The sequence below is a fragment of the Squalius cephalus genome (assembly GCF_949319135.1).
Source record: "Squalius cephalus genome assembly, chromosome: 6".
Lineage (NCBI taxonomy): Eukaryota > Metazoa > Chordata > Actinopteri > Cypriniformes > Leuciscidae > Squalius > Squalius cephalus.
In genome coordinates, this window is record NC_137127.1 from 43,330,979 (window position 1) to 43,356,416 (window position 25,438).

The 25,438-nt window shown below is 37.0% G+C and overlaps 1 protein-coding gene across 1 annotated transcript; it reads right to left on the minus strand.

The window, feature by feature from the left end:
• Positions 1–2,061: 2,061 nt before the first annotated feature.
• Positions 2,062–15,314, minus strand: pex16 (peroxisomal biogenesis factor 16). The gene is made up of 11 exons (XM_079874888.1): positions 15,074–15,314; positions 14,375–14,410; positions 14,196–14,272; positions 10,085–10,218; positions 9,547–9,647; positions 8,008–8,088; positions 6,339–6,488; positions 5,251–5,323; positions 5,031–5,150; positions 2,791–2,855; positions 2,062–2,681 (listed from the first exon to the last, which is right to left on the minus strand). Exons 1-11 carry the CDS (start codon positions 15,198–15,200, stop codon positions 2,623–2,625), a joined length of 1,023 nt encoding a protein of 340 aa, XP_079731014.1. The 5' UTR covers positions 15,201–15,314; the 3' UTR covers positions 2,062–2,622.
• Positions 15,315–25,438: the final 10,124 nt, after the last annotated feature.

Below are 25,438 nucleotides of genomic sequence, written 5' to 3' on the forward strand. Positions count from 1 at the left end.
TCAAATAAGTACTGAGTAATATTAATTAACTACATGTACTCAAAGTTAGGGTTTGGTTTAGGGTTAGTTACTTGTAATTATGCATAATTTACCGTTATTACTACAGTAAGTACATGTAGTACATGTACATCATTATTTCATTTTTTTTTTTTGGTTTCACAAAGATAGACTTTGACTATGGCTTAGATATAGTAGATAGTCAGACTTCAGATAGACATCTAAATCAGACCGTTGCACAAAGCACTTCAGACTCTGACTATCTTAAGTAGGACTACACTGCAATGCATTCTGGGTAAAATAAGACACTTTTCAAAACAAAAAACATGGCGGATCGAGTAAACGCATTCAACCGCTCAGTGCAGTTTACCCCCAGTGGAAAATATGTTTGTTGGAGGAGTATAACAGTTACAAGGACATTTTACATTGGAAATTTAGCAGAGAATGTAGTAACAAGAAGAAATGTTTAAATTATGAGCCATTTTCCCTTTTCTTTTGGCTGTTTGTAACTGATTGTTACTGCTGGTTGCCAAGGTAACAGAGTCTTAGACCTAAGTTAGCCTGGGGGTAAGGTGTCTAATTTTTTTGGTCTAAATTATGTCGGCCTTTATTTTTGTGAAACAGTCTAACTTGCATTAGACTAGTCTATGAGCAAATTTTAGACTTGTCTAACACTATAGAGCGGTCTAAAATAGCTTTGTGAAACCGGCCCCAGATCACACCATCCTGTCTCTGAGCTCTACACGCAGTTCTTTTCTTCAGCTGTTAGACATTTTATTAAGAGGTGTGAGCCTTTCCAAATCATACCAATTCAATTGAATTTGCACAGATGAACTCCACTCGAACTGTAGTGACATCTACAAGTGAAATTGGAATTCTCCTGAGCTAAATTTTAAGTGTCCCAGAAAAGGGTACGGATACTTATGCAGTGTAATTATTTCAGTTTTTTATTTGTAACAAATTTATAAAGATATACACAAATCTTTTAAAACAGTTTAGCATAAGTCTGCATCATAACAAAATGTGAAAAAAATGAAGGGTTACAAATACTTTCACAAGGCACTGTATATACTTGACACACCTGTGTGTTACTTTACATGTATTCATTTGTGTCGATAAAATAATTTATAGGAAACACAACAAAAGCAAATGCATTTTATCAGAAAATCAATTCTAGGCGTGATTAATGAACTCTATAAAGGTTTAATTGTTTTTAAATTGATTTAGATATTGATCCCATCCCAACATGGAAGGTAATTTGCTAGTGGTGAAAAGGCTTTAGAATTTAATATACTAATAACAGTATACAGTGGTTAGACAGGATACATGACTATGTTATGTGCAAACTTACAAAACCTCTGGTGGATCAGATAAACCCCAGAATATACGCACACAGCATAAAGATAAAAGAGCGAAAGAGATAGATAAATTGCACTGGGAGCTAGTGAGTACCTAGGGGCACAATTCAAGAGAGATGTCTTTTTTAACCCCACAGGGACGTATAATGGATAGCTTGGCTGTTCCCAGCTCTGAGGTCCATGAGGACATTTTTTGCCTTTCTTCCGGAAGCAGTTTATCATCTTCAGCATTGCTGATACTGTAGTTCAGGGATTTTTTCACGAGCATATACACTACAGCCGCGACTCCATGAATCTGGAGGACATACATCACATTTATGTTTAATTCAAACATTGATTTGAAAAGCTGAATGAAAACACTGTGAGACCAGACTTTGAGTTATGGCCCATATGTGTACAAGTAGCTCTTTTAGAGGCATTATAAATTCTGCTCTCTGATGGAAAACACTTGAGGCATGAGGACTCGTATTATTTAAAGATTTATTAAATGCACGGAGGTATTTACAAAACCAATTATGCAATTTCACACTTTCAGCATTTCAAAAAAGTCATGCTTTTCATTTTTGCTTCAGGTCTTTCAATCAAAATAATGATGGGCTTTCAAACAGAGAAGCAAATGAGTTTATTTCACACAGTGTAAAAACACGCTCATAGTGCTGGTTTAGATACCAAAGTCTCATTGGAGTCCTGTGAAACAACGGTGGACCTTCAACATTGATGGATTATTCCATTTAATGAGCAAATGCAGCAACAATTAAAAGTATCAGATTCAGCTTCATCCCATCCATGCCACAAAACTCTTGAGGATGAATCAGACAGAAACAGAACAAACAGAAAGACTGTCTAATTCATTTCAGCCAGTCAATTATTGTGTTCCCTGGAATTAACCATCTAAATCAGAAAGAAGGCATTCATGTTTAGGGATAGATAACGGGATGAGAGAGCTTGACGTTTGGCCAAAATTCATTTGACGACACATGTTTATAAGTGCAAAAAATGTGGAAAAAGGCTCAGATGCATACAATTATGTGAAAGCTAAAAGAGATAAGAAAAACAGCAATCGGAAAATCACTATCCAGATATATGTATCTCAGAGACCAGCAGTGCATCTGTTACTCACTGACTACAAAACTCCTCAATAAATGTGGTAATGTTCTGGCACAGGTGTGATTGAGTCCTTGTGTCGCTGTAGCATCCTCTAAATGGCTTCCTCTCATTCTCTACTAACATTTTGGCGGCGCAGACCTGTGAAAGATTCACTTTGACGTCAGCCCCAGTTATAAAAGTAGATCTTCTGCCAAATGGGCAAGTACTCCATCAGCGGACCTGAGAGGACAGGAAAAGAAATCCAGTCAGCACATATCTCTGAGCTTTTTTAAAGCTTTTAGTGTGACAGCATTGAACATCCATTGGGTGAGATGGATACGCCACTTACGTGCAACAAAACCAACTCCGGGAACATAATCTGCCAAGAAGCGAAGGAGGAAGAGAATCTTTGTCCTGTGAGTGTAAAAGAGACATTAGATCTGGGAACAAAAAGCCCCATTATGCAGTGAAGGTGTGCATGGTGAAATCTAGATAGATGACGTGTAAAAATACATTTTTTATATATTTTCTGGAAACAAATATAGCCGTGCGAAGCCGGCTGTCATGATGCCCCGATATATTTCAAGCGAAATCAAAGACGAACTGGCATGACGTCGTTTTGAGCAAAATCGGGCCAAAACAAAGTTTGTGTGAAGTTCGAAAAAGCATGTCAATGTAAACCTTCCGGGAAAATTCCCTCTGGCTGGTAAACACCTTCGAACTATCATTGGTCCATGCCGATGATGTAATAGGTAGGTGTGGCTCTGAGACATGTTTATGTCAGACGCAAGTATCACGAACACACTGGGGAGACAAACGTAGTGTTTACATGAACGCTAAATAAAGTGTTCGGGCTGATGTGTGTGTTTATGTCACAAGCTTCAAATCGGAATTGATTTTTATGACGTGCACTGCACGAATATACAGAGTTTCCCGCTGTTTGCACTTACTAAATTACTTATTTGATTTGATTTCAGGTCGTAATTAGGACATGACGAGCACATGAATTGTTGTGCCGTTATGCTTATATTTATCAAGCAGTAAAAACGCCTCTTTCCACGCCCAAAACAAAGCGTCTGTGAATGAGAGTCTGAAAACAAGGACTCGTGGGATGTAGTTTTGCTCCACTTCACAGACGACGAGAGGAAGGAGAATTTTAGAATATGACGACAGTCATTTATGACACTTCATTCAACAAATACAACAGCTCGTTCATTGCGTCATACGTCATTACGCCATTTCTACGTCACTGAACATGCGCAGTACTTTCAATCCGATCAAGTGTTTGCATGTCCTCTCGATCGGATTACCACCCCTTACAATCCAAATTACATTTTTTAAATGAAATGGATTTGGCCAATTCATGCCGATGCTTTCTTTACTGATGTTTTCTCACCACTGTCATTTTTGTTCATTTTGTTATTGAGAGGAAAGTGTGCAGAAAATATTTACATAAGCCAGGTTTCCATCCAAGGATTTTTTTTGCGGAAAAAGGTTTAGCGTATCAAAATGCGTATCAATTTTCTATCATTTTTTGTTTTCCGTTTAACTTTAGCGCATAAATTGTAGGTCTATACTTCAAATGTCGCGAAACAACACAGATTTGGAGACACTTTTTGTAGAGAAAAAGGGCTTTAACACAAATTAATGTGGTGTCACATGACAGAATTAGCCTATTCAGCATCCTTATGTTAAAGACTGTTTCTATATGACCAAACATTTTACTGTACCTATCTTTTTTATGGATCCTGTGTCAAATAAAGGCTGTTACATGCAGTCCTGTCAGACAAGCTGTCCCACTACACAGTGATTTTTGATTAACAAATATTTCCTAATTTAGAAATAGGCTTATTATAAGTGAAAATAGTAAGCAGTGAACTGGCGAATTCCAAGTGTCTCGTTACTCTCTGCATTTTACAAATATTTGGGATGCGACAGATTTGATATAATTTGCAATATACATGAAATTATGTTTGGAAACGATTTTTTTAGCGATACAATAAAACTTATGCGACAATGCGTGTTTTTATAGAGATGACGTCAATACGCACACCATTTTATCGGTAATAGGCCAATTGGATGGAAACAGTCTGGAGACAGCAAATTTCGCAATCTTTTTTAACGTATATTCACTTTTTTTTTTGAAAAAAAAAAGGAAACTTGGCTATTTTTATCTAAATGATCGGCATTGGGACGTTCACTAACAGTATATCACTGCAAAGGTATCATATGCAAACATATTTTTACCCCTAAAAGCGAAGAACGAAAACTTTGCAGTTAGTATATCCGGCCTTAATCGGTTGCTAGGGTTTTCTGAGTGGTTGCTAAGCCTATATCAGATTTTATTTGACCAATTTCATTGTCCGTCAAGTGAAAATTTGAACTCTGATTGCTTAGAAAACAGAACCTCCTCTCGAAAAACTGCACAATTTGAGGAATGATTCATGTTTGTAGCACAAATTGTGCATGCTGAGTTGCTCACCAAAGATTAAATATTTAAGCTTAATGGATTTGAACAAAACACTACCATAAGCACATCATATGAGATGACTGCACTAATGCAGAGGATGCAATAAAGGAAACACTGACTCAGAGTATCGGTCATAGAAGGGTGAGCGGAGCAGGTAGTAGAGGAGAAGGAAGGCCCGTCTCCTCATCTCAGCGCGCTCTCTGCGGTTCAGTGCCTTCATGTCACTCAACAAACTGAAACTGGACAGAAAACAGCATCAGATTGAACTTCTTTAAATCTTTACAGACAGACTGAAAAAGACAGCAAAGAGAGAGAGGAGCAAACTTAAGCACTCTGTACCTGGTTATCTCTAAGAGACCAGAGATGATCCAAGGCTTCCAGGAACGTTTTCCGCAAATCCCAAGACTGGCCACTTGCAAATGTTAAGGATGATGGATGACAAACTGAAAAAATATTCTAACAATTTCATCATCATTGATCATCTTAAAACTTCATGAGGATTTTATAATGAGCATATGTTTTAGAGTTTGTTATAACTAGATAAATCCTCATAAAGCTTTAATAAGATCAGTGGTGATGCAATTGTTTGAATATTTTTATGACCATGCTCTCATTCATGCAAATGCTTTTAAACAATTCAAGTTACAAGACAAAAGAGAAACGTGCAGTCTGTGAATGTCCTGGCTATGTGACAAACACATGACGCACAGAAAGACGCGTGCTCACCAAATCAAAATATCTCTCCCTCCCTTATGCTGCGACATCTCTTTGATGTTTACTGGCGCGAGGGCGGGACAACCTGTCAATCACATGAGATCGACCAATAGCAAACCACAACCATCCAATTCCATATGGACAAATTCAAGTCCCTCGAGTTCACTCAACTCTGACTACATTTATTTCTTCTCCGAGAAGCCGTTTCACTTGGATATTCGTCACAATAGGGAAAGACTATCGCAACTTTCGTTTCACTTTAACTATCCTTATCTTTAATCCTAATCCAGTAAACAACGAACTGGAAAAAGCCATGTAAATTCATTGATTAAAAAGTGGTAACATTGAAAACATTAAGCTCTTAAAACTTCTGGAATCCTGAAATGTAATTTACAGAATCCAGTGCCGGCCTTCGAATTTTGTATTGGAAAATAGGAGGCATTGGAGTAAAAAACAGGAGTAATTGTATTTCATTATATTTTAAGTGTTTATTTTGTTTGACCATGCTGTAAAGAAAATGTAGATGGTCACATAAAATGACACTTAAAAACCAAGCGGTAAGCAGTAATCTTACAATAGCTAATTCCCACTTGAGTTTTCCAATTGTTCCCACACCCCTGGGAGTAAATTAACTATTCAGCTATCCTGGGATAATATTACACTGGGATATTGTTGTGAAAATTGTCATAAAAGAGAATTAGCAGAAAAGATACAATGAACAAGCGGTCGTGCGATGTACAGGGACTCTGCAATGGTTTCCTGCAGACCCAGAGCGGTCGGGCTAGAGTGGAGATCCTCTTCCTGATTCCTACTTGTTTTCCTTTTCTGAGGGAGACCCCAAAGACGAGACTGTAATGATGGTGCTGGGAAAAAAAGGAAACAATACATTTTTATAAGGGCACAGAACTTAGCGCTTAAAAATATTTATTTCTTACCATTTAAAAACCCCCAGAAAAAATAAAAAACTAGCGCTGTCAAATCGATTAATTGCATCTAACATAAAAGTTGTTGTTTATATAATATGTTGTTTTATGTTAGATGCGATTAATCAATTTGACAGAAATTGAACAGAAGGCTCCAAAAAAAGCAAAAGATTAAAAAAAAGATGATGTTGGGCTCACACACAGGTAATGTTTCAAGCATGCTGTAAAAAGTAAAGGTTTTTACCCAACAAGCCTTTATACCCACAGGTGATTAATCAAGGATCACATGCCAAGAAAAAAAGATAAAGTCATGGAACAAAAAGGCAAAAGAAAAATACAAGATACTAAATGTGAAAGTCAAATATTAAACATGCAAAATTAATAATATTAAGAAAATAATAATACCAGCATAAACAAAGAGAAAACCAAGAAAGACTGTTAAAGAAACGGACGGATATCAAAATCTTAATTTAATCGCTACAGTTTCTAATGTGTAAATCCAGGAGGTTTCACGTTTCAAAAGTACATGATTAATGTCACCTCCATGCCGTGGACAGCTGACTAATTATATTCCTATGTATTGTAAGGTAGAGACCAAATGTCTAAAAGTAGCAAAGTGCTGAGTTACCGGACTTGTCGATTTCTTATTTTACAGTTTTTTGCAGTATGTTTGAAAGTTTGAGTTTTATAAGTAAAATTACATTGTTGACATCTATATTACAAAATTACATATAGAATTGTCAAAAGGCACTTTATTTTTTTTAAAAAAATGAGGGAGGGGTTAAATCCGCTCAAACCAAACTATTGTGAAGATTAGGTGGTCTCTTAGATACTACACACATGGTGGTTTTTCAAAGCATTTCTTGAAATTAGGGTCCCTGTCTTTTGCCAACGGTGAGTATTGAATATAGAAGTTCACTCGATGTTCAAAAGTCTTTGGTCTTTTAACAAGACACACACGTTGTGACATATTCATAAAACGACTCGCAGCAGACTGAATCCATTCTTCCTAATATGCTCTTGCTCTAAACCTATCTGATAAAGTTGCTGCTTGATGTTGGAAGTCATCATCACCTACACTGCACATACGACTGAACTGAGATATGTAATTAATGTTTTAATGACTCAGGATGATAAGACGTACCATGTAACAGTGTATTACGATCAGTAGGTTTTCGAAACTGATCAATTCAGACCTTATACAGATTTGATAACGAATTTGATATGCTCCTGATGGTAATTTCAGTGCACTGCAGTTATCACTGAACAGTTTATGAAAATCAAACTACCGAGACTCCGTATTCCAATTCCATAGCCAGAAAACATCATCAATCGCTTCCATCGCACAATATGTTTTTAGAAAGAGTTACAATCTGGATTGTACACAAATCGTTGTTCAAACATATCACATTATTTCCTTTATCAAACTCCCAAACGTCCTGTTTTTGCCAAGTCTTACCGTTTCCCAGTGGTCGGACCACTCTTCCTGAACGCTGGCCCACGAAAGACGTGTCCTCATCATCTTCTTCTGTATTGTTCTCTGTGTAGGGAGATCAATATATGAGCAGTGTGCAGGAAATCACTTTTCGCCATAAAGAACCCACAGTACACTGATTGCAGGAGCAGTTTCCTTAGAGTCTCCCGGTGTTACGCTCAAGGGCAAACCACAGTACCTCCATGGGCTCTTATTCAGCCTTACATTACACTCAACAACACAATGACAGTTTATCTGCACAGGCCATACACTGCTCTTATTGTCTCACACACGGTTTATTTATTGCCATCAGTGGGAGTGTTCTGGTGCTTATTGTTGTGGGCTCATTGTTTGTTGTGACTGTGCTAAAAGCCCTGCACGGCGGTTTCCAGAGACACTTCAGTTGGTTAAACATCCTGTCATCCAGTGGAGAAATAACAATAAATTAACTCTGACTTTTGAATTTGAAATCTTTGTGTTATTATTTAGATTTTTTGCATTCGGCATACTTTTATATACTGTATTTTCTTACTCAGTTCTTGCATTCTTTGGGAATTAAACCTAACCTTTGCATTGTTAGCACCGTGCTCTAATATTTGAGCTTCAGGAACACTTAGTAACTAAGATCATCTATGTTTCCATCCACCTATTTTTATGTGAAATTTGGGATATTGCATTGAAAATAAGCTGGATGGAAACGCCATAAATTCTAAAATTGCGCATAAAAATGTATGCAATCGATTGAGGTGGATACATTTTTATCAGATCAGAAGACATGCGCATAAACTACAATGGAAACACAGTTACAGAATAAATCCCTTGATGCACAACAAAAAACTCATGTGATATTGCCTCAACAGAAGATGTGATTTGATAACTGGACCAACCAGAGGACCAATTTAGATCGATCGATCGATCCTCTCTATTTATATACTTCAAAAAAGAAAAAAACAAAAGTAAAAAAAAATTTTTTTTTTTTTTTGTGTGAAAATGACTAAAGACCACCAGAGGGTTTGTTGGGGCTTCTGTCACTCTCAAAGTCTTGGGGTTTTAATGCCAGAGGACAGACTTTATTATCAAAGCTGAGTTGGTCTGCAGACAGCCTTAAATACAAATTTCCATTCACTCCAATCAAGGTGGAGTCAATGTATTTCATATATACCACTATTGTATATTTAAAACTATATTAAGTACAACAAGAGATCTCAGTTCATCACAAGCTTTCTCATATGATGGTAGAACAAAGAGTCTTCAGTTCATTATAAATGAGTGTGGCAAGCAGGGCGAAGCCGAGAGCCGTGGGAACGGAGCGAGGCCGGTGGCGCGAGTGCTAAAGAGCTCCGGAATGATCATCAGAAATAATTGTAGGATAAAATGGCTATTTTCACATAGACCACACTTGATTCTTTCATATTCAGCTCAATAAAAAGTTTCATACAAGGCTTTGTTGAGTCAATAGTTTGTCTTGAACTTTTCTAGTTATTTTGGAAATATGAATCTGCTTTTGGTTCTTGTCTATCTCACCTTGACTACAGAGCTGAGAGTCCCTGTCCAGGGGAATTATAGGTGGTGATGTCTGGATGCCTGATTTGTACCAGAAAAGCAGGAGACAGCGCAGAATCGCTCTGAAAACACAGGAGAGAATGACGAATTGGGACGACAGAAATGAGGACACAGCAATAATTAGATTAACTGTTAGTACAACTGAACATGACAATTCTGTCATCAATGAGAGCTACAGCAGATGAATATTCATAAAACATCAACTTAAATATTTGTGTTTTGTAAAAGCTATTGCATGGCTTTAGAAAACTTAGAAAATGGTGTTGGAGTCATACGGACTATTTTTATGATACTTTAATGGTGCTCTTTGTGTCCTGAGTGCATGTCCCCATTCACTTTCATTGTCTGGAAAAGAGCACTCAGAACATTCGGCTAAACATTTTACATCCCACAGAAAAGAGAAAGTTGTACATGAAATGACATGATGGTGCATAAATAATGATGATATGTACTCTTGGTGAACTACTCCTTTAAGCTACCTGTGAAAGAGGGTCCTTACTTGGCAATTTGAATAAGAACAATAACAAGCCAACGTCCAGCGTCCCCCCACAGCTTGGCGGCCCCCATCTCAGTGAAAACCTCCACATACTCCAATACTGACAGCCAGGTTAACAGCTTCTGTTGAGAAAGAGACTACACACACACACACACACACACATAAGATCAGGATAAAACGCAGAGAAATGTTTAATATTTTTCTGTTCCGTTTGGTCCAAAAGAAAAGAGGTTAGCCGTACTGTACTCTCAGCCTTAGTGTGTCCTTATTAAAATTCATAATTTCTTTATTACTGTGGTTTAATCCATTTTAGATTAAAGTAATAGATCAACCAAAAGTGAAAATTAGTTACTTACCCTCATGTCTTTCCAAACCCATAAGACTTTCATTCATCATCGAAACACAAATGAAGATATTTTTAACTAAATCTTGAGAGATTTCTGTTCCTCCACTGAAAGTCTGTTCACCCAAAACTCTGATGCCTCAAAACATTCATAAAGAGATCGTAAAAGAAATCCATATGAACGGAGCGGTTTAATCCATGTCCTCTGAAGCGACACGAATCACACGAACACTTTATATAATGAACACATTTCATTTAGCAAGTTTGTTTCTCAGTAACATGTCATTCAAACATGCTTGTTGATGCGTGAGAACTAATGAGATTTGTTCCCGTTTGTCACAGGTACAACTGAGCTTTCGATACCATATTGGAGTCCTCTATGTGTGTTTGCTGCTTATCAATGTTTATGTGTGAATAAAAGCCTCAATTAAATGTGTTCATTATATAAAGTTATCGTATCTCCTCAGGAGACTTAAGGATTAAACCACTCGATTCGTATGGATTTATTTTACAATCTCTTTAAGAAAGTTTTGAAGTGTCAGTTTTGGGTGATTGACTTTCAATGGAGGGACCGAAAGCTCTCAGATTTCATTTAAAAATATCTTCATTTGTGTTTCGAAGACGAATGAAAGTCTTGAGGGTTTGGAACAACATGAGAGTAAGCAGTTGATGACACAATTTTCTATTTGGGAGAACTATCCTTTTAACTCCCCTAAATGGAACAAAATGAACTGTGGATGGGTCAGACGGTCTCTTGAGAAGAATGAGAAAGAGGACTAGACTTTATGTCGTTTACTAGACTAGTTGGACTATCACAAACTCAATATAAAGTCAAACAGCCTCTGAGGAGGTCCATTAAGGTCACGGCTCAAAAGCCCATGGCTGTAAACGCAAACTCGTTCTTCTTGTCCCCGTGGCTGAGCTGCTCTGAAAGTACCTGTCTTTAAATGTGTTTATTCCTGTGCACTGCCAATGGAGCCCACAAAGACAAATATGTCTCTCAAGTACAAACATAATAGAAAAGAAAAAAAACAATGGCGCTTTGTAGACTGTGCTTTTGAAGGGGTCAGGCGTATTTCACAAGCCGCCCATTTCAAAGCCATCTCGAGCGATTCGAGGCTGTCATCATGGGGGCGAAAATGTGGATAACAACAAGTCTATAGCAGCACAGTGGCAGAGTTGGGGCAAAAGACCTGGGAAATAAATTATTTGACAATTTCAATTTTTGGTCAAAGGAAGCAGCTGGCAGCGACTTTGAACACATGAAGCTTGCCACAACTTTGAATCTTCTCTCTTGAAGCAGACACAGACTGTGCTGTTTCACAAGTTTCACAATAGAAAACTCTCATTCGCAGATAACTTTATGGTGGTTGCCATGCCAACTGCACATACCAGTCCCTTATGCAAGTGTGATGATTAAGAAGAGAAAGAGACTGGCTTAGAAGAGTCATTTTATGAGAAAAATACTTTAAATAGATAAAATAACTTTATGTACCATGAAAACATAATGTAACTGTCAGATAGGAGTGAGTGACATGGTTTTAACTTAAATGTTGAAGCTGACATTATTGAGTATGTCACTCAACAATAACATGTATAATGACCTCAAAATTCAATATATGAGGGCAAAAATGTTTTTGTCTTATATTTGTATATGACATAATTAAGCAATACCACACAAGCATGCTGTTTTTTCAGCAGAGGCTGTGTCCGAAATCGCATACTCTCAAGTAGGTAGTTATTTTGAATAACGTCTATAGTATGTTTTTGAGTATGTTCTATATAGTATAAATGTGAGATGTATGAATGTAATTTGGACATACTACATTCGCCATGTTGTCATTATCACTTGACCTACCAGTGTCAGTTATGTCACTTCACTGACATTCCAACGCATTCTCATCCTAGGGCGTCATATACTGACGCTTTTGACATTTCGTCTACATCCAACGCACATGGCACCCTTTAGCATCAATATGAGACGCACAGAGCTTTGTTCGGTTATGGGTAGGTTTAGGTCTGGGGTAGGGTTAGGGTTAGACCGCTAGGAGGCGCCTTCTGGCCCATATCTATCTGCGTCTCATATTGATGCTAAAGGGTGCCATGTGCGTTGGATGTAGACGAAATGTCAAAAGCGTCAGTATATGACGCCTTGGGATGCCTCATGGGATAGCAAAGAGTTAGGTCATCTGGGTATGTAGCAGTTGGATCTATAACAATAGCAGTTGGATCTATAACAAAGTTGCAATTGACACAAAATGCAGCAGCCAGAGTACTAATGAAATTTAAAAAGAGAGAGCATATTACACCGGTTTTAATGGAATTGCATTGGTTACCAGTTCATCAAAGAATTGATTTTAAGGTTCTTTTATTAGTTTATAAAACACTGCACAATCTGGCTCCTCTATACATTTCAGACTGTCTGTTGAGATATGTCCCGAATCGTAGTTTAAGATCCTCTAGTGCTAGCCTTCTGGCACATTATACAGTAAAGCATAAACGATATGGCGGTACTTCTTTAAGCCACTATGCTCCACAAATTTGGAATTGTCTACCAGATGAAGTAAAAGAGGCTACAAGCATTCATATTTTTAAAAAGGGGGTTAAGACATATCTTTTTAAAGTTGCTTATCAATATAATATGGTGTTGTAATATAACAAAGCTGTGTATAAGTCAGTTTTATGTTCTATTTTACCTTCTTATTTATTTTATATCGATATTGAGGTCAAACTATATTGGCAATTTACTTTATTTTACACGCTGAACCTTTATAGTTGTTTTCGAATATTTTTATATTTGCATCGTGTGATTGTATTATTTGATTTTATGCATGTGAAGCACTTTGAGTTGCATTCTATGTATGAAAAGTGCTATACAACTAAATGTTTATTTTTTAATTATTATTTATATTTCAATATTCAAAATAATAAAAAAATATAACATTATGTTCTTATGCCATTGTAATTCCAAAGTAAATACATCTAAATGCTGCTTTAGATGTAGCTCCAGGGCCACTTTTGCAGTGCAAAAATGGATTTCGTTGTTACTGATTATAAGTGATTGGTAACAGCCTATAGCGTCTCATTATTCTAACTTTTTGATTAAATGCAAGAATTTGGCATTAACGATGATGCACACAACTAGTAAGGTTAGAACAAAAAAAAAGCCCTCATAAAAGTAAAAATGCCCAAGGAAATCAATTTAAGGTGGCAAATGTAACCCCTTAATTAAAAAGTCAATTTCAGTCACTGCAGAGAACTAAACACCGCACAGAAAATGAAAAATATTAAATGCTGTGAGTCAGCTGTCCACAACAGGCCAAAACAAGTCAAGGTACCAGCCCAAAACAAAACAAAAAATCAGCAAAATATTGTCTAATTATCATGATGATATCGAGATATAATTTTGTCAGTATCGCACACCCCTAATGTCAGAACTCAAAACTTACTCTCTACTTCACTAGAAACAAATATTCTGATGTCAAATAGCAGCTGAAGTTTAATTTTAACAAGGTCTTTGATCATTTCAGCCTGACTAATTGTTTATGCAACGTCATACAAGGTGGATCATTTTATGTGTCAATGTGAGTGGACCATGTGAGTGTGAAAGGGGCGCTTACTAAAGGCATGGCAACAAAAATGGACCATTTATTTTCAAGAGTCAGAGAGGAGGTGGAAAATGAAGCCAAAAAAACCTTCACTGACAATAAGAAGACCTCGAAGAAAAAAAAAACTTTAATATATAATATGACATTAAGGGACATGCATTACCACAGTCAACGTCCGAGAAAGATTCTTCCTTAAGATACCATCATTCAGCAGCACTAGCAGGTTAGATGCTGAGTAGACTGCAAATCAAAGTGAGAAACACATAAAACACAACAGAATATATAGAAGGGCATTAATACAAGAATAAAACAAAAAAGACTATATAAAGTAGTGAATCCTACCCAACTCTGAGATTTCATGAGAGTCTGAGAAGCGACCTGTAATGAGAAAAATACTATGTAATCAAAAACTGTCTAGAGTTATAATCTAGACTAGAGAGTGGTTACTTTGAAGAAGCTCAAGCATTAAAAATATATATATTTACATAAATTTGCTTATCATTTTAGTCAGTTTCCATACTCCAAATTCTGTTATTTCATAGTTTTTATTACTTTTTTATTCTAAAATGCGGAACATAGTAGCTAATAATAAAGAATGAGTAGGTGTGTCCAAAAATGTTTGAATAGTAAATACATTAGACAGTTAATGGGTAGTTGGCATGACAGGTGAAACAGTGACAGTGGTGTTCAATATCAATATCGCATTGTGGTATGACAAACTTTAAATCTCAAACTTTAAATGCATTTTTTTTTTAAATCTCATGTTAATTAGGCTACATGAAATATTTGAGCGTTTAGAAGTGTGTACAAGGCATGCAAATTATACATCCCACATACATTTGATTAATTTGAATGTTTTTGAAATAAAAAAAACAAGGACCCAAATACAGAAGGTAACAACACAATAGCAGCTACTGATAACTGCCGATAAACTACAATAACTGAATAAACATACATCTAGCTTCAGTCTTGCACGACACTGTTTGACAAGCCGTGAGGGAGTATGTTTACTTTCACTTTGACAGACATTCAGAGTCTCACCTGCGATCAGGTAACTCAGCGCGCGCACTGTGCTCTCCAGATGAGACGCGGCCGCCGGGTTCGTCCTCACATACTCCTGATAACGCTCATACACACGACTTAACTTATCCATGTAGAGCACCGACATCACAGTCAAAGCAATAAATTCACAATCACACACAACGCATCGCAGAAAACACACGGACACTGACACTTCCGCAGATGCAGAGCGTTTTCCTTTGACGCCACTTCCTGTTCGGCTAGCGCGCGAGACATTTAAAGACGCAGTCACCTGTTTACAGTAAAACGTTATTTTGCGTATGCGTGTACATTTATTCATGATGCACAGACGTAAGTGTGTCTATATACTTGGAGAAAGAAGTTGGCATTCTCAATGGCAGGTACTCAAATGGCAGGATGCCTGGTTGAACTGTGCCAGGGATGCTTGTGCAGGTTGCCGAAAACTCGTCAAAATGAAATGTTATGCACCCGCCAGGTATGTACAATGGATGAACTTAATATATATATATATATATATATATATATATATATATATATATGGCTGTACTTATAGTTGTACTAAAGTGTCACACTTTTCCATTTCAGCTTTATTTTTGTTAAATACATAATGACACAGTGTAATATGTCATGTGTTGTTGTTCGTCTGAGGCTGTATTTGCCTACTTTGAAGACCTGCTAAAGACCAGATGATTTTTTTATTATGTCCTGATACGTCCTTAAAACCACAGAATTCAAACAGTGTTCTTTCTTCCACACACACACACACACACACACACACACACACACACACACACACACACACACACACACACACACACACACACTTTTATTACTATCTATCTATCTATCTATCTATATATATATTAGGGTGGTCCTTATCAAGTCCAATTTTTTTATTTATTTTTTGCAAAATGTTAGTGTCTTAACCTTTTAAACTGTTCCTTTTAACTTCAAAATTAGAAATATGCAAAAATGTTGACAAAAAAAATGATATTTAGAGGTAGCTCAATCATGTGGAAGATTGCCTATCTTAAGCTGTGCGGCGTTATTGTGATATGCAAGTAATATTAAAAGTTGCTGCAAATGAACTACATTTCATTGAAATCAGAGCAACACTGACATGACAACAATGACAACAATCTCAAAAAAGCACAACGTTTTCAACAATCCCTCATTTCTGATGCTCAGCAGCCAATGTTGACTTTTTGCAGTCTGGATAGATCCGTCGGTGATCTTCCACCACATGAAGGAGAAACTGCAATTATTCTTCAGAGTGTGTGAGATAGCCATTGTATTCTTGAATCAGAGCCACTCCTCTCTCGGCGTGATCATTGACTACTTTCATTGTATAGTTGCCTGTGCCTCCTGATAATCTCCTTGATTCGGCCAAAGTTCCGGGTCAATTTCAAGGAACGTAATGTAATTTTTTAAACCAAAAAATGTGCTCTAAACCCAAACAATAACCAAGGTTATCATCAATAGAAATATGTATTGATTCCACCAGGAAAGGTAAATCTGCTAAACCGGGTCATGGATGGATTAATTTGGATTTAGTTTCTACAATAAGTAAACTGAGATATGTATCTAAAATACATATTTCGGAATATATGGTGCATTAGATGCTTTTATGGAGATTATTTTGGAATTTTACTAGCCAGGTACAATATCAAATCAAATGATCTGTTTTTACGAAAATCATCAAAATCTCAGAAAGTTTAAAGCTAAAGCTATTGAGCTACCAGTAATTATTTTGTTACTGCCCTAAAAATTGGCATGCTGTATTTTCTTATATAAAGGAACAATTTGAAGGGTTAAGAGCATGACAATTGGATACTTTAAAAATAAGGACCACCCCAATATATATATATATCCCTGACTGCACTGTCAGTGAACTAATATCAGAATATTCGAATAATCTGTCAAACTAAAATGTTTCAGAACCTTCCATGAACAATAAACAATATTTTTGGGCTAATGTTTTGAGAACATTATTAAAGACCAGATATCTTTGAATGAACATTCAAGCAAAGTTACTGGAGGAACGTTTGTTCATAACTTTGAGAGAACCTTGCCAGAACGTTAGCCAAAGTTCTTTGATTCTGAGAAGATTCCCTAGTTCTATGATGAGCATGATGTGTCATTTGTAGTGTTATGATTGATCAGACTACCTTGTAGAGTGTCGTACTGTACAGTGTATTGCTGTTTTGAAATGTTTAGCATTGCAAACTGTTTCACATACTATTTTTAAGAGTACAGCAGTTTGTTTTACAGTGTTTACAGCAGTATGCTAGTCTTCTGCTCTAAACATTTTCTCTCTTTGAACTAGTAATCTTCTAAAACCTCGTCTACGGGTCAACAGCGCAGACAGGGATTAGAAAACCTCTAGATGCATGACCCAAAATTGAATATAGCCCATAACCATCATCAGCTCTTTCAAATGAACTAGAATTAATTGAGCATATGCGTTTTTAGAAGCAATCCACTTTCATTTCTTTAAAAGGTTAATGATCCATTTCTCGCTTTATGTTAATAACTGAACACTAGAGGTTGCAAAATCTCCCAAGTAAGTTCAAGCCTGTGTTTATTGGCCATCTGGCACTGGTGGGCATCTAGAGATGGGCAGAGTGGGCACACATGAATACACACACTGTAGAGAGAAAGAGACCACATCTTATTTATAGGCATGGATTAGTTTTGAGTGTAGATCAAATCTGTTACCCCCTGACTTGATATAAATCTGAATTTATATATTCTGGTATATAATAATATAATTCTAGTGTAATATACTATAGCAATATGATGGTAAAGAGATTTGGTAATTCTGGTAATGGGTTTGAGATTTTAAAGGGATTAACTTCACCACATCATACCGTTATACTTAGTATTCATATTTTAAACACAAGCTAAACCAGCTAAAATGTTCCTTTCTAAAAAAGAAAGAAAGCCTTTACTGTCACAGTAACGATGCACACAAAAACGAGGAATCAAACGAAAAGAAATCCAACTCGGTAATACTCAAGAAATCACAGGAATAAGTTACCACGTTAACGTCATCGACGACACAGAACAGACGGACCTCAGGGTTTAAATACACAGGGAGATATAATTAACAGAACTAGGAACAGGTGTAGGGTTCATTAGCAGCCAAGGAAACTAACTAGGGACACAGAACACAGGCAAATGAGCACTGGAAACTGTGAAAACAGAACAAAAACAAGAACATACACGTTACACTACGTCTACATTCATCCAGAGACTTTTGAAAATGGCGTTTTCATTTCAAAACGCTCTCCGTCCACACTCAGGCGTTTTCCAAAAGTTTCTCATCCACACTGAAACGTGGGAAAAATCTAAATTCACCTTACAGCGCATGCGTAAAAACTCACAAAAGCTCACTGTAGATGATACGGAATAATAGACATAATAAGGATCATTTTATTTAGTGTGGACAAGGCCTCACTGGTTATATACATTCAGAAGGTTTACCAGATTTATGGAATTGCACACACAGACCAGCCACTAGACATGTACCCATCACTGAAAACTGAGACCCGCACAGCATTTTCTATCCCCTAACCCTAACCATACCGCTATACCCATCACAGAAAACTTTCTGCATTTGTACATTATCAAACAACATCATTTAGTATGATTTATAAGCTGTTTTCCTCATGGAGAATTTCCAAAATTACATTTAGTCCCCATAACGTATAGGGAATACCTGAACCTTGCGCACACACACACACACACACACACTTGCATATACGCGTAATGATTTTTATACTGTACAAACTGTGTATAGTCTATCGCTAACCCTACCCCTAAACCTTCCCTTCCCATTTTTTTATATATATACAGTACCAGTCAAAAGTTTGGAAACATTACTATTTTTAATGTTTTTGAAAGAAGTCTCTTATGCTCATCAAGCCTGCAGTTAAAAAAAGCAAAAACAAAAAAAAAACAGTAATATTATGAAATATTATTACTATTTAAAATAATGGTTCTCTTTTTTAATATACTTTAAAATGTAATTTATTTTTGTGATGCAAAGCTGAATTTTCATCAGCAAGTACTCCAGTCTTTGGTGTCTTATGATCCTTCAGAAATCATTCTAATATGATGATTTATGATCAATGTTGGAAACAGTTGTGCTGCTTAATATTTTTTTATAACCTGAGATACTTTTTTCAGGATTATTTGATGAATAAAAAGTTAAAAAGAACTGTATTTATTTAGAATAGAAATCTTTTGTAACAATATACACTACCGTTCAAAAGTTTGGGAACAATAACAATTTTTTTAAAAAGAAATTAGTACTTTAATTCAACAAGGATGCGTTAAATTGATGAAAGGTGATGGTAACGATTTATATTGTTAGAAATGTTTTTATTTTGAATAAATGCTGTTTTTATGAATAAATGCTGTTAACGTTTTACTCATCAATGAATCCTGAAAAAAGTATTCCAAAAAAATATATTAAACAGCACAACTGTTTCCATCATTGATAATAACTGAGTATCAAATCATCATTTTAGAATGATTTCTGAAGGATCATAAGACACCAAAGACTGGAGTACTTGCTGATGAAAATTCAGCTTTGCATCACAAAAATAAATTACATTTTAAAGTATATTAAAAAAGAGAACCATTATTTTAAATTGTAATAATATTTCATAATATTACTGTTTTTTTTTTGTTTTTTTTTTTGTTTTTAACTGCAGGCTTGATGAGCATAAGAGACTTCTTGCAAAAGCATTAAAAATAGTAGTGTTTCCAAACTTTTGACTGGTACTGTATATTTATTTTTATTTAATTAAATAAAGGACACAGGAAGTGTCCTCGTAAACCATGTTTACTTTGTAATACCCATGTCATTATACACATTTGCATCCTCATAAGCCATAAATATACAGAACACACACACACAAAATCTGTAGTAACATTGAAAGTATGCAAATTAAGGTGAGCAAATGATGACAGAACCTTATTTGTGGGTGAGCTATGCCTTTAAGTCTTGTTCATTAGGTCTCTGTGTGCAAAAATAGTTTGAAGCTATATTTACTAAAGGACACGATTCTTGAACCGACCTGTTTCTGAATGTCATGGCTAATTATAAGTGTTGACAATATATAGAAGGTATTCTTCTATGTGACAACGATAACGTGATGTGACAGGACACAGTTAGAAGAGGCTGATTCACTTTGCACATGTACATTAATAGTATTGTTGTTTACTTTTGGCTGTCTCTCTCTCTCTCTCTCTCTCTCTCTCTCTCTCTCTCTCTCTCTCTCTCTCTCTCTCTCTCTCTCAAACCTCCAGGGTTCAGCGTGTGTTTTTAAAATACACACTCCTTTCTGAATTAAATTTTAATATATTGCGTCCTCCTGACGGAATTTAAATTTGATTGGCACACGGTTCACCACTGTCCTGCGTTGATTAATTCAGTCTTAATCAAAAACACAGATTTAATTTAGTATTTGATCCCTCTGTTATATCCCCTGTGCATACTGAGAGAATGAAGATGCCATTCTAAATGCTGGAACAGATCTTTGTCAGGATGTATTTTTTAATGAATGATTTTACAATTGTAAAGTAATTGTACAAATCTAACCACAACAACAACGGTTTTCACTTATAAACAGCTTGCTGAGCTTGGTTACGTCAGCTGGACATCAGTGTTGGTCAGTGTTGTTTATTTAATGCTCATTTCTTCTGTTTTTACATTTGGATTACCTTTGCTGACACTCACTTAAAGTGAATTAAAAAATCCTCATTTTTCATTTCATTAAACATTTACATGTTTGCCTAAATTCAGCATTTAAATTGATTGAATTTTTATTATAAAATAGAATTTATCGGAATTTATAGTTTTGCATCCAGAACCTGAAAATAATTGTCAGCTTTTGCAGTATCAGCAATAACTTTAATATGCATGCCTAATAAAAAAACTAAAGTAAACTAAATCTAACTAAACTGTCAGAAGTCAAAATGTATTTTGCTGCTTTATTGATTCAACTTCATTTGACGAATTTTGCTACATTGACACATTTATTAAACTGAAATGAATCAACGTTGAACTGACTCAAAGTGAATAATGACACTGTCTACTGTAGAGCTGCTTAACTGAACTGATCTTATATCATAATAGATAGAACTGAACTGAATCGACACTGAACTGACTTCAGCTGAATGTCACTATTGTCTTTTTGAGAGCTTCTTTACAGCAGAATTGAATTCTGTTTGCATCACTGATCATTATTTTCCTGTTCATCTTTAGATCACATGAAAGGCCCAGGTTCATCATTACCTCTTGGAGGGAAAGGATACACTTTAACAGATGCTTCCCTGGAAGATTAGAGGGGTCAAAAATCTAATTTTTCTTATCTAGAATTGTGAATGCCATGAAGCCAGGGCTTTCTCCCCGGAGCTCCGGTTAGCCTGTGGTCTGCAGATTTGAAGGTGAGTGATGGTGCTCATGATTTAGCACAGCAGTTTGATGACATCTCTGTCCCGCCGGCGCTCCGTTGAGGGTCATTTGTCAGACATGAGTGATGCTTATGAAGGGAACGAGTGTGGATTAGACATCCCTCTCTCCACTCAATGCCGCACTCTTCCCTGGATCTTTTCTCTTCAGTTTTGGTGTGGACAAGCACTCCCTACATTTTCTTTAGAAAATCTGGTCGCATTTCATTTTACAGTACGTGCACTTATGTGTACTTACCTAAGAAAGTACTGAGTGATAACTACATGGGTTAAGGTTAGGTTTAGGGGTAGGTTCAGTTCAGGGTTAGTATCTAGTTTTAACCAAGTTGTTGTAATTACTATAATAAGTACATAGTATGCACATGGGGAACAGGACTGTAAAATAAAGTCCTTTCTTTACCTTATTTCCTCTTTGCCATCTTCATTCATGGCTTTGCATTGATCTTTGAGAACTGTCAACCTGTGAGTTCAAAGCAGAAGTCATAAAATAAATAAAACATTTATGTTGTTTTCTCTCTAGCCCTGTGCAGACTGTGTCATGGTCACTAATTTATGCCTCGTGTCTACCGATCGGTACGTACGATTCGGGATGCTAAACCCTGATCCGGCTTGTGTTTCCACCGCCAACAGTACTTGATAGGCGTGGTGTATGCCGGAAAGTAGCGATCAATGTCATTCTCGCGCGTAGAAGAAAGCAACACAGTAAACAACATTGGAGGACATACAGTATCTTGTTCTTGCTTCTCGCCATAGTCTGGTGGCTGTTTGTCACAAGAAGAAACGGTATTGTTTCAACTGTATTAAACATTAGCACCTTTTTTGTTGTCATTCCCCTTGTAGCACACGCAATTCTCTGTCAACCAATCAAGTGAGTCTAGCTCCACCCTTTAGCACTGGACTACTGTGCAAGGTTTCCCAATGGAAAGGTCCCAAAAAAGTGGTACAGTATACGGTTCAGATTTAGGGTACCATTCCAAACTTCTGACAACGGAAACGGCAAAAATTGCGTACCGTACTGAACTGTACCGTACCATAACGCTCGGTGGAAACGAGGCATTAGATTGGAGTGCAAATCAGTGTCCCAATACTTACTTAAAGTCACCATGAAATCAAAATTAACAAATTGAATAATTTATTATTGCAATATTAATTATCAAAATCTGAATTTTGCCAAGTATGCTTGCACATACAAGGAATTTGTCTTGGTGACAGAAGCTTCCAGTGCATAGACAGAATGACAGAATACTGTATATAAAAAATAGATAATAGACAATTTATATATGTACAGATATGTTATATACAATGCAAGGGAATGTGAATAAGAGGTATGTTATGTTAAATAAATATGAGTATACATAGCGTTGTGTATTGCATATGTTTATTGCCCAGTTGGAGCATTTAACTGTTCATGAGGTAGATGGCGTATGGAAATAAACTTTTCTTGTGCCTGGCTGTCCTGGTGCTCAGTGCTCTGTAGCGCCGACCAGACGCCAACTGTACAAAGAGGAAGTGGTCTGGATGTGAGCGGTCCAGAATAATTTTGCCTGCCCTTTTCCTCACTCTTTGATGAGTACAGTTCTTGGAGAGTGGTAAGGGGTTTACGATGATTCTCCCAGCACTCCGGACGATCCGCTGCAGTCTTCTGATGTCTGATTTGTTAGCTGAGCTGAACCAGGCAGTTACAGAAGTGCAGAGGACAGCCTCGATGACTGCAGAGAACTGTGTCAGCGGCTCCTGTGGTGTTCCTCAACTGGTGAAGGAAAAAAACCTTTGCTAGGCCTTTTTCCACTGTGGAGCCTATGAGTGTCCCATCTCAGGTCCTGAGAGATGAAACCTAATTGACTCCACTGTTGCCATTGTTGAGTGGGGGGAGGTGCTGGGGGGTTTCTCCTAAAGTACACTGTCATCTCCACTGTTTTGAGCTCTTTAACCTCCTGTCTGTAAGCAGACTCGTCACCGTCATGGATGAGGCCATAGACCACTTGTTCTTTGGTGAGTTGTGGATCACTGTTGAGTCCAACTGCCTTTAATTTAAGAAGATAATTGTTTGTTTTACTCCCGTTTCCCCCTATTAAAGCCAGTGATGTTGCAGGATGTTTGGCTGAGGGGGCTAGCCTGATGTTGTCATACTCAGATTCTAGTCAGAATATGAATCTGATACTGCTCCATTGGGCTGTGATTAAGGAGCGTGTATCAACTGAACCAGGAAAGAAAATGCCCCTACAACCAATCAGAGCAACAGAGTAAGTGACGTATGTTCTTCATTCATCTTTCTGATCGACAAATGCCTTGATCGCGGTTCTCTGTTCCTCTTTTAAAATTAATGCGCTGTCGATATCTTCTATAACAGACGCGATGGCGGAATCTACACATCTCAATTCTCCAGCGGCAGTCATCTTTGTTGTAAACGAATTCAACCCAAGCGCTCTTTGGTGACGGATGATTACGTTACTGTTGATAATCTGTCCATCATCGTATAAAGCCCGCCCTGACAATTTGATTGGTCCGAACAGCTCTGGTTCGAGCATAGTTTCTCCACAACAGATCAAGTCCAGACCGAACTTCCCGACCTCAAATGTTGTGGGCGGGGCTAAGTTCGGCTGGCATCCAGGCTATGAGGGGACATGTTCTGGTGGAAAAATTACATCAGTGCATACTCTTTAATTAGGGTGGTCAGGCGTCCCGTTTTTCCTGGGACAGTCCCGCCTTCAGCTCTATTTTTAGTGTCCCGACTTGTTATGAAAAAAAATCAAGTTTTGTCCCGTGTTTCTTCTTTCCTAAATTGTCTTTGCTATGTGATCATATAAAAGCGAGTAGCAGTCACGTGATAATAGCCTAATCAAAGCTATAGCCAATCTCATCGTAGTATATTTTGGAGAGCAAAATTACCATCCAATCACAATTCGTTATCGATTAACTTGCAGTTAGTGAAGGCCTAATATTAGAGTGTGAAGGAGATCAAGTCATATGTGAAGATGTCAAATAAACGTGTGTGTACATTAAACGAGGATCTTCAAAAAGAGTTTATCAAGTTATTATGCTCAGTAAGTTGTGAAAAAATAACTCCATGTGGTATCGCGGTGAATGACACACCAGAAGCGCTCTCTCAGACAGCGCGCTATCCCGAATTCAGTTCTCTTTGTGCCTGAATTGTCAAATACAGACACAGTTGTCAAAATGCCCATCACGTGGAGTATCTCATGTAAATACAGTCGGTTATTATGGTGAACATAAATATTTCAGTGAAAACCGGTTATTTGTCAGTATATTAGATCCTAGCATTCAGTATTAAAGTGACAGCCTGTCCATCCCCATGAGAAATCCAGTCACCCATACCTCTAATACACTGTTCTTTCTATCAGACGTCCTTACAGAAAAGTCACTTGCTGTCACAGTTATACACTTGCATTGTGTGGTGCTTTTTCATTGAATGCTGTGACAGAGTCAAGGTACATTTACCCTAGTTGTTAAATTAGAGAGAGTATCATATGAATAATTTTGGACATATAAATAATACATCCAAGCGGATTATAAAAAAGAGAATTGAAAGATCACTCTCAGAGGAATAGTGTTGTAAAGCATAAGATAAAACATGGCTGTGGTGGTGTGTTCATTTCCAGAGGCCTCCTTGAGTCCTGACAGCCCTATTGTTTACATATGATCTACAGCTGCCAGTCGAAGGGCGTTTACATTTTTTTTTTAGCGTGACATCACTCATCCCACCAGAGAGCCCACTGATTGGCAGGAGACTTCATTTCTATACGCCTCTCTTGTGAATAATTAATAGGGCTGTACTCAACCAAAGAAAATCTTGGTCGACTGAAGTCCTGAAATTTTCGACTAAAAATCGACTAAAATCGACTAAAAATGACGTTAGAAAAA